The 13,951-nt window shown below is 35.5% G+C and overlaps 1 protein-coding gene across 1 annotated transcript in view; it reads left to right on the forward strand.

Moving 5' to 3' along the window:
• Positions 1-13,951, forward strand: part of LOC149676648 (arrestin homolog) — a 29,064-nt gene that overhangs the window by 1,368 nt on the left and 13,745 nt on the right. Inside the window, exon 2 of the mRNA XM_089838542.1 lies at positions 6,043-6,103. Coding sequence (XP_089694668.1) covers positions 6,043-6,103 — 61 coding nt within the window. The remainder of the gene's footprint in view (positions 1-6,042; positions 6,104-13,951) is intronic.

Genomic DNA, 13,951 nt, shown 5'->3' on the forward strand with positions numbered 1-13,951 from the left:
AAAAACAAAAAAAAAACACCGGTTATCGATTGATTGCGAAAAGTATTTTCAAAAGCCATACGTCATAGTATGTGTCCCAAGGGGAGATTACCTTCTTATATACCTTCATCGCGACCCAACCCGATATATTACCGTGACTTTTGGCTTTTAAAAAAACCGCCTCGGGTGTTGCGGCTTCTAAGCATACGTTAAAAAAATTTGATCGATAAATATTCTAACATCAGTAATTGAAACTCGAAAGTTTTCAATTAAAAAAAACTTTTTCTCTCAACTCACTCACCAAACTTCATATTATTACAACAAACTTCGTGTTCCTTCAACATCGTAAATTATTTAAGTTCCGTCGAAGGGGAAAAGGAAGAAAATCTTTTAAGAATCTCGAACAATTTTCTTAGAAATCAAATAATTCTATTTCACTCTCTAGGATTCCAAAAATCTCAGATCTTTGGATTTTATGTTAAACTCCCATTTTTCATCGCTCCTCTCTGCATGCGCGATTTGAAAAGATGAGATGTATGTATGAAGGTAGTGCGTATACACGTTACCTAGAGCAGCTGGTTTTGGCATATTGCGAAATGCATTCTGGGGAAGGGAAGGGAGGAGGGATACAGAGAACATAAGAATCTATCATAAAACTGAAATCTCTTTCTTCATTTAAGAAGATAAAACTATGTCATAAGAGAGCGAAACGAAACCAACCGTAACCATGTTCTACATACGGTCTTATTTCCATACTTCTGAAGTCTTATTTCCACTCCACGTTTAACCCTCCTTGATTTTACTCTCAATAAATACAGAGTGAACTTCCAAAACAGGGTATTATCAGGGATAGATTTAATTTGAGAAGTAGGAATGGAGAACGGTTAGTATTTACTTCAGTCCGACTCATAGACCACCCAGTATAGAGCCCCTCCCTCCAACACGTAACGAAAGTTTAAATTATCTTATTGGCTCACTTAAACTACGTTTTGATGACGTTGCTGATGGGGACGGCGAAAAATAAAAATACGTATTCCGTTTTACCTCAGTCGCTCTGACCCGCCTCTTCTTTCATACCCCTCCGTCCCGTGGAAGGGGGTCCGGGACTTTGTTCTCCATTCCTACTTCTAAAATTAAATCTATCTCTGTTATTATACAATGGGAAATCAATTTAGAGTCGAAAATGCAACTTCAATGACATTTTGCTCTAGAACACTTTGTACATCCTCGCTTCTATTCATCATTATAACACTGACTAGCTCACATTGTCGCAATACACTACGACTAATAATAACTTAAAGGGCACTTATTACATAAAGCTAACAAACGGGGAAAGGGAAGGGAGTACCATACTATAAATTGAGTCTTGTTATACAACGGGGATTCGGTGGTTGTTCAAACAATGCGGAAGATATCTCTCTTATAGAATGGTTCTCGGAAATCGTTATACGCCTTGAACCATAAACCTAACCAAAATATAAAATATTGTTCCTAAAATTTTGGGAATTATCTGTCTAGACGATATGGTCGTTTACAGTTTAATATTCAAAGTGAGAAAGGACATTAAGTCCAATCCATCGTTGTTATTTTAATTTCCGATTATATATTAAAGGAAGTAATCAAGCACTAAAGGGTCTAGAGAAATTCCCTCGACACTGTTTCTTAACATTAACCGCGTTAAGTCAGGGTAGACGGTTATTTGTTATTAAAGCTTGTCTCTCTCAGGTTTGGAACTGAATCGAACAGAGAACTAAGAGCTTTTCAATCGGTTGAATAACGCACTCATAAATGACTGGCAACACTTGTTCGCACAATATCTATATACATAAGTTCATAAGATATGCTCACCATAAGTTTGTTAATCTCTGGTTACAAACTGGAGCTGGTCATGAAGTGAATGAGGTAGGTCATAGATTCGAGGAAAGGCGAAGACGCCTGGTGAGGCGCTGTCAAAGGCTTAGTAATACAGACTAAATAGGTATAGATGCACTGCAAAATTAACCGAGTGTAGCCAATCAATTCTCGCTTGTCGTTCTACTAGAACTAGCTTGAGCTGTAAGTCTATGGTATTACGAAGTATGGGTAGTCTCATACTTATGGAAGGAACATATCTTATAAACCATATAGGCAAACAGGGGATGAGAAAACTGGAAGAGGACTTTGTAGATACATAAATATTCGGCTAGGATTACAGTTATAGTTCACGATCTACCTAATCCACCATAATATAGACCATTCCATTAATTGCAGAGATATCAACACATTTGATATCTCTCTGACGTCAGACGGATGGAGCCAGAGTGCTTCTTGACACGAGAGGAATAGCATAAGATCAAGAAGCGATATCTAGTTTACTAGGGAGAAGGTCTAAGATGCCTAAGTATTAGCACGCCATAGTCCCAGTCCCCCTTTCAAAATACAAGGGGGGACGTAAAAGGAGTCCGGGGTATTTCGCCTCTCCTCAGAGTGGGGAAATACGTAATTTTCGTCATTCGCGTCGCGCTGACGTGAGTTTTCAAGAACCAATGAGATGCTGGTTGTAATTTAAAGGCGGGGATTAACTCCGGACCTACGTTTGGACTGGAGATCAGATAAAGCTGGAAATGTGGCGAATCTATACCTTCTCCCTAATAAACTAGATATCGCTTCTTGATAAGATGCTTTCTCCGCATGCAATAAATGGAATGTTCTATTTGGCCTTGACCCTTAACTGTTGATACTTAAGAGCTTAAAAACGGGGTAACATCAAAATTCGAGTTGAGATATACTTTATAATAAATTTCAACTAAACTTTACAAGTATACTTGGCGAAGAAGGGTTTTCACTTTCATTTGCAAACATCGGCAGTCATAAAAGAAAACTAATATTTAAGTAAGAGTAGGCGCTTGCTTGGCGGTTTAAAATTGTAAACATCACCCTTGACGAGGAAAGAGACCAAGGCTTAGGAAATTTATACACTAACCCAGCGGGAATCAGGCTGAGGCCTCCCCTACCCATATATCTAAAGTACTGAATTAACCATAAGACCTCGATATTTTATTCTTTCTTACCGACGTCTTCCGAGGTTATCCCAACTTCCAAAGGGGTGAGGCAAGTTGAAAGTTCAAAGGTACTCTTTGCTGGCAAGCTGTCTTTTAAGAAAAGCCTTAATAAGTAATCCTAGTACCCTTCAAGTAAGGGTTTAGGCCTAGCTAGCTAACTGCGCCAGTATAAGTCAAGTCAAATCCGATCAAAGTTCGCGGAGTAGTTTCTCCATGAAAAGAACAGGAATACATATAGATACTTGGAATCATTGTGTAGTGATTTTCTCAACATACCTATAGGTGATATAGGGACTTGGCAATTCGGGCTTAGCTCCGCCCCCAGCGCCATTATGGTATGATTTTTTTACAGAATGAAAGCTATATAAGCTCCTCCTCCCGGTATGTTTCATAGCTCTAGTGAAAGGAAGTCTGACGTTGCATGACGTAGACTACCAAGTCCCTATTTGTATATAGACTAATTATTACCTCGCCAATAATCTATCTCGCTGCACCTTTGGATATATTAAGAAGGCACAATGATTCCAATTATCTGTATGTATTCCTGGTCTACTTAAAGCGTCTTCTAAGCCGTGAAATTTTAGGTTTACTAAAAACAATAAAATTGGTTTAGTTTTATCACAATTGGTTTAGGTATCGGAGCTTAGTTTGAAAACCGGAACTTAACAGACACATTTATTAAAAAATTCAAATTCAAATGACTTCCTTAACTTACTCCGCTTCCGCTTCCTTAAAACATTTCAAATTAATTTTTGATTTTCTTCAAAATATCAGAATCAGGAGATTCCCCCCCTCACACCTTCACCCATAAATTGAAGCGGATAAACGTCTGAAGGCAAAAGTCAAGCTTATTCCCACGCGCTGGTTTCATTCCTAAAAAATAAAAAAATAAAATTCAAATTTACTTCTCGGTTCCTGATTTTGACAAGTCGCCTTAAAAGTTTTTTATCCCCCGCGAGATGAATTTTCTTTTTGCTTCTTTATCTTTTTACATCCTTCTGTTTTGAAGTTCGGTTTCCCCAAGTAAAAATTCACAAGCGGATTTCCTTACACTTTTTTCACTCCATTGGAAAAGGTTCTTCAAATTTTGCACGAGTTCCAAAAAGTATTTTTTATTTCATAAATCTTACGAGCAACACTATAACATTGCACGATATGAATTTTTTCCTTCTGTTTTTCTTGTTGTAATATACATGGTTTTCTAGGTTTTAGTAGTAGTCATGGTTTTATGTATTATTTGGTGCTAGAATTGACTACAAGCGGAGCGGTTGTTGAGTTTTGCCAAGGAGAAAAGAGGATACGATGGAGTGGTTTTTATGATGGGCGATATGCGGCGGCAATGAAAGTATACCGTCCCAGTGTACCTCGCGAGTGCGTGCCCCTACCTTTCAGAAGAGGCAATTGTTAAGTGCTGCCGTGTAGCGTCATTGTATTTGTATGAGAATTAGCATGTTGTTTTAAGACATAGGGGCCATCCATGACGTTTCCGCATATAGTGTACGTACGACTCTACCGAAACGCTGAGGATGCTGGGAGGATTACTTACCGTTTCGTAGATGGGGTGCGGGTTGCAATGTTATAGGTGTAGAGGTTCGGCTCCATCAATCTCTCCTTCAAGGTTTGCAGTTCACCTTCCAATATAGGGTGTTCCAAAAAGGGTAATTATGGGACCGAAGTGTTTGAGTGTTTTAGGGATGACCCCTTAATTAAATTAGAAATCATTGTCTTAATCAGTTTCTTAATTAAATTTAAAGGGTCATCCGTAATATACTCTGGATGCAATCTTAACTCGAAAACGGTGTCCCTTAGGGCAAACAAAATGGAGGTAGAAGTTAAAGTTACATTTTCGACTCAAAATTGATTTCCCAAATAACATCAACCCCTTAATTTATGCATGCAGACTTATCAGAAACACCCTGTATATATTGGTTTGGAGCGTTATTTACAGAGGTACGAAGCAGGTCGATATTTTCCAAATACCTTTAGGAAATATAGGCTATATTACACATATATTTCTGACGTATTCCAACTAGAATATTTTGACACCTATATTTTTCAAACCATAAATTTTTTATTATGTAAAATACGAAACTTCTAAAAGTTCAAAACATCAAACCCGGAAGAAGAAGTAGAAGAAGGTTATCACTGAAATTTATATTTCTTTGAACTACAGTTCAAATTAGTTTAGTTCAGTTCAAGTTATAAACTACACTGCAGAAAGAAAACGTAAAGCAAAGGAATTTATTATATTCCCTAAAGATAAATAATTGGAAGCTATTTTCCAAAAAAAATAAAGTATTTCCACGTTGAAGCAATTTGGCTAATGTTTTTTTTTTATATAAAAATGCATTTATCCGTGGAATGAACTAAGTACTAATTAACCATTATTTACGAGCACACACAAAAATTCTCCCAAAAATTCTTTTTAGTCAACATAAAAGAAAGAATTTCTCTCTAAAAATGCATAAAGAAAAAAATTCTTATTCTACATACAAGAAGTGATATCTAGTTTATTAGGGAGAATGTATAAATTCGGCACATTTCCTTCCAGCTTTATCTCCAGTCCAAACGTAGGTCCGGATCGAGTTAATCCCCGCCGCCTCTAAATTACAACCAGCATCTCATTGGTTCTAAAAACTCACGTCAGCGTGACGCGAATGACGAAAATTACGTATTTTCCGACTGAGGAGAGGCTGCGAAATAGCCCGGCCTCCCTTTACGTCCCCCCTTGCATTTGAAAGGGGGACTGGGACTATGGCGCATCTTATAACTTTTCAATAGTAAACTAGATATCCCTTCTTGCTTAATATTTAAGAAAAGCTCGAATAGAATTCTCTGCCACGTTATGTTAAAATAATTTTAAAATACAGGAAATAAAATAAAAATCAGGTAACAAAATGAAACTCTGAAATCTTTTATTGGTCTACCAACCTATATTTTTTTAATATATCTTTAAAGAAGAGTTCGTAATCCCTCGCCATGCTTTCAAATCTTTATATATCCTTTTTATTTTTCGTTACAGGTGACGATTTATGTGGAAAAAAGGGACTTTGTCGACTTTTACGATAGAGCCGAGCCCATAGGTAAGATTAAATGTTCATAACTTAAAGTAATAAAACTAGGTATGACCAGCACGCTCTATATCTTTGCTCCACGATTGTCAAAAGGCGCGCTATTTCTATCAAATCTCATGTAATTTAAATTGTATTCAAAAAGGAGCTGGCCATTTAAAATTGATTTTAAAAGAAGGTCTGAGGTGGTAATTTAAAATTATCCATGAAAACTAATTTGATTTTAAAATCATTCGGAGGTATTTCCACTACATGAAGATTGGTCTTATCAAGAAGTGATATCTAGTTTATTAGGGAGAAGGTGTAAGATGCCTAAGCATTCGCGCGCCATAGTCCCAGTCCCCCTTTCAAAATACAAGGGGGGACGTAAGGGGAAGCCGGGCTATTTCGCCTCTCCTCAGTCGGAAAATATGACTGTAATTTTCGTCATTCGCGTCGCGCTGACGTGAGTTTTCAAGAACCAATGAGATGCTGGTTGTAATTTAGAGGCGGCGGCGATTAACTCCGGACCTACTATACGTTTGGACTGGAGATAAAGCTGGAAATGTGGATGAATGAATTTATACCTTCTCCCTAATAAACTCGATAAAACTTCTTGGTCTTATAATTAGAAGAAGAGTCGACAAAAAAGAATTCACTTGATTTTCCTTTTCACTCTCCCTTTAAAGGGTTTGTGTCAACCCCGCTCGTTCCACGAGAGCACGAGAACTAAATAGGCGAGTAATGTTAGGTGTCATCAAACCTTGAGCAAAAAAGTGGCGGGATGTCTAGCGATTTCGCTCGTGCTAATAAAAACCAACAGGGTCAAATATACCTACTTAAAAATACGTCAAATTATAAACTTCTATTTTCCAATCTACCTCGCCGACACCTTTAGCTCTTTCATACGTTTTTTTTTTTATTTTGTTCCTCATCACCCCGAGTTCCCTCTTAGACCTAAAAGCGAATGTATAGCGGCGCACGAGGATTGGGAAGGCTTTTAGTTTCCGTAGAACGACAATCGACTTTCTTTTAGGAAGGTGGCTCTTTTTTATTTCGCGCCTTTTTTTAAAGAAAAATAGACTTTTTTATATAGTTTACTGGGAAATTTTGGGCGCATGTAGACTATATACGCGAGTACCAGTCTCTAGTCGCGGTTTTTGCGGCGAAAAATTGGTTACATCCATTTCAAATAATAGAAGTAGAAAAATAAAATAAAATAAGAAAGGTATTTTTCGAAAGTAGAAATTGGATTGGCCTAGGCTTAAGGTACATTGTGTTAAGCCTACTTTAAGGGTAAAATATTCCCGTGTTAAACCTACGGCGCCTGTAGAAATGTTTAAATTATCGAACACCAATGTTGGCGGGAGAAGTTAACATTTAGGCGACGTAGTTTAAAATTTAAATAGATAAATAATAATATTAACAGAAGGGAAAAGAAAAATATTATTATAAAAGAATATTCCCTTCTGATATTAATATAATTATTGACTTGTAAGCCTTGGTCAGAAGTTAAGCCTAATTTTCTACTTTTCAAACTAACTTTTGCGCTAGATTAATTTCTTCTAAGACTTGGTATAATATTTTTTTAAGAATACAAGCATAGCATTCTGTAGAATCTTCCTACACAATCTTCTCTTAAAGGCTATGTGGTATTTTTCGGGGGGATGAAATAAAAAAGGCCATAAGAGGCTTGCAAGGTCTTTGAAACTTAGTTCGCAAAGCAGTCTAAGAAGTAAAGTAGGCCTTACAGCTCGTTAAATCTGATGAGAGTGCTTTTTAATCTTGACATTTTCGTGCGCTAATAAAGCCAAAGGCCTTTGAAGGGCCTTTTAAAAAAAAATTCCGTACCCAGGTTTTTCTTACACTAAATTAAGTACTACTACATCTACATCTACATCAAAAATGACAAATTTTACTAATAACAGAGTTTAGCATTTAACCGACATGATATTATTTTTCTGGAGCAATTTTCCCCTGAAATTTCCAAGTATTTCCCGTTTCTTAGAACCCCGATAAACATATACAGGGTGTTTCTGATAAGTCTGGTTTATAAATTAAGGGGGATGTTCTTTGGTAAATCGATTTTCTGTCGAAAATGTAACTTCTATCTCCATTTTGTTTGCCCTATAAGGGACACTGTTTTCGAGTTATGATTTGATTGGAGTGTTTTCTTGATGACCCCTTAAATTTAATTAAGAAATTGATTTAGACAATGATTTCTAATTTAATTAAAGGGTTATCCCTAAAACACTCTTAAAATCATAACTCGAAAACATTGTCCCTCAGGGGGTAAACAAAATGTCATAGATAGAAGTTACATTTTCGACACAAAATCGTGCACCCAAAATTTATGTCAGACTTATCAGAAACACCCTGTATAAAGTTGGTAAAACAAACGAAAGATTGAGTATGCCTTTTATTACTTTAGAAGAAATATTTTCTCGAGGTATTAGTCAATTTAGAAAGGAAACCGGAAGCTCCTAAGTCCCTGGTTCAATCTCCGGTTTGGTTTTATTGACTTAAAAACCTTTCTCCGTTCTCATCAGACCCCATTTCAACAGTAAATTCCTCGCGTCTTTCGCGACATATGGTTGCTAGCTTTAAACGTATACTTAAGAAGGAGATAAAATATTAATCTAACAGGTGTGATAAAAAAGGATTAAGTACTAGAGATTTAGGAATAGTTATATCTACAAAAATTAGATACATAATTAATCCGCATCTAAGCCTCGTAGATTCAAAGATTTAAGCGCTTAAAACATCGAGAGCTCTAGATGAATGAATTTAATATCACGTGGTTGTTTTTTTCACGCGCCAAATTTCGAATTAAAATTTAAAAGCAGCTGCTGGGTGATTTTTCTCGCGCCAAATTTCAATTAGAAATTGAAGAGCACGTGAAATTTTTTCGCGCCAAATTTCAAACAGAAAATTAAGAGCACGTGAGAAGTTTTCGCGCCAAATTTCAGAGCACGTGCGATTTTTCTCGCGCCAAATTTCATATATAAAATCAAGAACACGTGCGATTTTTCTCGCGCCAAATTTCAAAATAGAAATTAAAGAGCACGTGCGATTTTTCCCGCTCTAAATTTGAAAAATCTTACATCTACGCATTTTTCGAGAAAACTACGTTTCTTTTGCGAATTTTACTACTTGACCCTTTGCTTCAAGGCCGCGCAAATATCAGCTAGCCTACAAAAAGTTGTACGTTACCAAAAATCGAAGTAGAAAAATCGTTGAACTCAGATTTGAATAGCTTATCCAATAGTTTGTATTTCTTTTCTATCTGTAAAAAAAAAATGCAGGTAGGCGTAGCACTCGAGAAAGCGGAGGTGGAATAATACTCAATGTTATAGAAAGTAGTGTTCAGTATAGCTGAGTAAACAATTGTGAAGAAATAACAAAAACGAAAAAATATCTTACTCAGCTATAAAGAAATATGTTTATTCCGACCCTTTAGGTATTTGTGTAGAAGTTTTCCTTTTTCTAGTGGCATTGTATGTTATTTTTCCCATAGATGTTAACGTAGTTAAAGGTTCGCAGATGCCATTACCTTATACAATTCGCGTGGTAGTTGTTTTATCTTTTCTTTATAAAATTCAAATCTTCAAGTATTCGGTTAAAAAAAAAACAAGTATTATTTTCTCGTCAATACTGAGTTGGGTTTCCATAGAAAACTACGTTAGAGTTCAGGAGAAAAAAAATATATTAATAATATTATAATTAATTAACTATAGATAAGCCTTAATTAATTCCATTTTCAATTAAGACAAATACGGATTCAATGTTAATCAGAAGCGTGTAATTTTAGGGTTTCAATTCAAATAAGTTTTTGAGGTTGCGTTCAGTAGAGATAGAAATGGGGTCGAGGATTGAAATTAAACTTCCAGGTCTTTTACAAAAAACCAAAACCCAAAAAAAGAAAAATCCAATGAATAATATATGTATAATGTATGTTTAACCAAGTGAATACTGAATTGATTAATTTTTTTGGGGGGTGGTCCTAGAAAAATTAAGTTCGGTACTGAGTTGAAAAACCGGCTAACTCAATTTGGATTTTGAAGAAAAACCGTTTCCGAGTAAAAATAATTTAATTTAGTTTAATTAAATAAATAAAGAATATTCTTTCTTTCATATTAAATTAAATTAAGGCAAAATATAAAGAAAATTTAGACTTACTCTCCCCTCAAAAAAAAAGTAAGAAAGAAAACGTATTTAATTGGATTGCAGAGTTATTTTGACCTCTGATGACCCCCTGTAAAAAAAGAAAAAAATAAGAATTATAAATAGAAATAAAAATAAACAAATAGGCTTAACAACCTTTAAACTTTATCTCCCTAGAGTTTTAGACTTAACAAATTTTAAACTTTATCCCTTAAAAGTTTTAGGTTTAGAGATAAAATTTAACTCTTAATTAAACCAATACTTGCCAGAACACTAATTTAGAAGGGAGTAAGTATATGGATGCCAAATTTGAATACATAAACAACCTGAACCTTCTAATCTCTCAAAATTATATATATATATATATATATATATATATATATATATATATATATTAAAGCCTTGGTCCGATGCAAATTATAATTCCGTCTTTCATCGACCGACGACGACGTTAATTAGAGATTTTCATCTTTTATTTCCTACCAACTTTAGCTTCCGTATTAAAAATGGAAATTTTCCATCTACTCGATACCACCTTGAAGCTTCTGCACGCGCAGAAGCCATTACCCTTCGTATCTCAACATTTTTATTTCAAACAGTTACAAATAAAAATTACCAAGTCTAGCCTTACACGTGCTGTAATTTCAAGTTGATACGATATACTCCTTCGCACGTGGTGCTGGTTTTGTTCAACTTAAATACGTTAATACGTACAAAGGCATGACTACACCAAATTCATTAAAGACCTAATTTACCCTACCCTCGTCTCTTTATTAACGCATCAAAGTTGAATGAAAGGAATTTAGTTTTGGCGCAAAAATGGAGAAAACAAACTTTCCCGCCAAAAACTCGGCGGGAAACGTGATATAGGCCTATATATGAAATGTTTGTATTTTATCAACCTTAACCTTTTAGCCGTATCAAAACGGGGATGGAGTTGATATTTTTAGACAGTTTTTGTTTAATATAAGTTGAATTCCAGTATTATTGTTGATTACGGCTGGGTCGAATTTAATTTAAAAAGGAACGAAACATTTTGATTTTGTTTCACAAACTTTACGGAGCTCTCGAAATTCGCGGAACTCCTTGTTTTCGCGGAATTTCCCCAAAAGGGGTTTCGAACTTTGGATGAATTTAGAGCCTCGATAACGAGTAATTATTGAGCTGTCAAATTTATTTTACAAAAGCGGTGTCTAACAAGTTTAATTGAAACGTCAGAAAAACGTTAATTAGTAATTTCGCAAAAATACTTATATCAAGTGACTTAGCGTGAACATACGTTGTCTGTTTTTGTAATTTTAGGTTTTAAGGACGTGGTGGGGGGGGGCGGAGTTTAGGACACGTGACACGGTTCAAGGAAGCCAAATTAATTAATGCTTATTTTACATAAGCGCGGTAGGGGGTATTGGAACTTGGTAATTCGCTTCTGATGAAAGAGCAGCCGATCGCAAATTATTTGCGTCAAATTTTCACTCTGTTGGGTAAATAGGATTTTGCTGCGCGAAGGCATGGTCGCCGCCACGTTAATAAATTGATATTGTCACTGACTTTTCTTGGCTTTCAGAAACCCCTTGGAGAAAAAGGGGCCAGTTCCAATATATTTCAAATACTAACGATTATTAGCAGTTGCCAGCAAAAAATTTACTGCCTGATTTTAGGCCAAAAGTTGTCAATATTAAAAAAGGATATTTTTTAAGAACATTTTGAAATTGTTTCAAGACATATTTATACTCTAAAGGTGTTTTTAATGTTCCTCCAGTGTTGCCAGACCGTTGATGAGGCAGGAGACTGCAGAGAGAAAGGCTAGTAGTTCAGTTTGAACCAGTACTTGACTAACCTGCCTCACACACCAAGGGTCTGACAACACTGCATTGAAGTTAATACTCAATTTGAGGGGAGACATTTTCTTTAGCCTCAATAGACCTTTTCGATTTAAAAAAAAGGGGTAGGCAACACTCAGTATCTAGACATACAAGTTGGTTAATGCATTGCTGCCTCTGCGCATGCACTCTCATGATTCAAAAAAGACAACAGCGCAGGCACCAAAAAGCGAGATGGAAGGCAAAGTTTTACCCCATGTCTTTCCCTCTTAGACGCTCAACGTTACAATTTTCGTAAACTCAACAAAGTTTCTACGTTAAACTCTAATTCCCTGATTAGGGTAAAGGTCCCTGACCTTTTGGGACCCATATATTAAATTCCCTAACCAGTGTCAACCCTGATTATGGTTAATAAAAAAAAAACCATTATGTAACGTTTCTAAAGAAATCACGTGAAATTAGTTGAGTTTTCTCAAAATTCGTGCAATTTTTTCTACAAACCTCACGCGATTTTTCAGGCAGTTTTTTTTTTCATTAAAGGTTAACGCTGATCACTCACGCGTTCATCACGTGACAATAGGTGACGTAGTAACTTAAACCCTTTCCCAAAAGGAAACTTATCCGAATAAAAGATTGAATCAAAAAATAATACAAGAGCGTATGGAAAATATCCAAGGCATAAATTCGACGCAAAGGCTTAACAGGCCTGCAACAGATTGAATTATTCATGGTTGCACCGCGTTCCATCTCAATTTCTTAGTGGGAAGTCTAAGATCGATTAGGCTTAGTTAGTTATATATGTAGCTGAGACTCGCTTAAGCCAAGAAAAAAAGAGCTGTCAAGAAAAGAAGCGCCTGTAAGAATGATGAGCTAATCGGAATCAGAGGTTCTTTTTTTTGGTACGGAAGTAGATCTGGTCTTAATGTATATATAATAGTCTAGACACTTACGGTCGAATAAAACAAAGCTAAGCCTAATTCGATATCTCTTGAAAAATGGCGGACTAAAAAATAAAAGTGGAAGTAATTTAAAAATATTATATGGAAGTTAAAGGACATTAATTACTACGATTTACTGATTAAGAAAATTAATTAAAAACTTATTGTCTCCTCCAAAATAAAAAAAGTTAATCAATTTAATCCAGGTCAGAAAAATAACATCAAAACACTTCCGGAGGAAACAATATCCTTAAAAGCAATCTTCACTTCCCTCCCCTTTTCCTAGGAGCGAAAACACTTCAAAATAATTGCCATTTGAAGTAACTGCTCCAGAAATCCTTAGCCTACTTGAAGCAGGCAAGGAATAAAAAAATAAAAATACCACACGCACAAAAAGGGAACAAAAAAAAATAACTTTGGCCCTAACACTTTTGTTATATCTTTAAAAAAGAAAAAAAAAACCCCAAAATCACGAGTAAAATATGCAAATTTACGCCTATATTTTATCTTTTGTTGGAAAAAATCCATAGATCAATATATTTAAAGGCAAAGATCCCGTTTCAACTCATTATACCTTAAAATAACGGCACTTTTCTAAATATAAAAGGGAAGATATTAAAAACCAAAATAAATGATCTCTTAATACAAAAGAATTAGCATTTAATTAGTCTTAAAAACCAGGACTACTGCGCATTCCGCCATTGGTTTAGTGGCGTCTGCTACCCAGAACCCCTTACCCCTACGGGATTGGTTGAACATATCCCGTGCGGGTTCTGGTGCTAGCAGACACCTCTAATCGAATGGCGAGACAGTAGTCCTTGATTATTTTTAAGACTAATTAAATGCTAATTATTATTTATTTTAATTTTAATATCTTCCCTTATATTTTTTTAGAAAAAGGTTGTTCTGTTGTCAACCCTTTCTTTTAATACTATTTTTCTAGGATCAAGTTTAAAGTA

The sequence above is a fragment of the Phalangium opilio genome, unplaced genomic scaffold (assembly GCF_054372755.1).
Source record: "Phalangium opilio isolate 3A_F unplaced genomic scaffold, DU_Popi_V2 ptg000045l_1, whole genome shotgun sequence".
Classification (NCBI taxonomy): Eukaryota; Metazoa; Arthropoda; class Arachnida; order Opiliones; family Phalangiidae; genus Phalangium; species Phalangium opilio.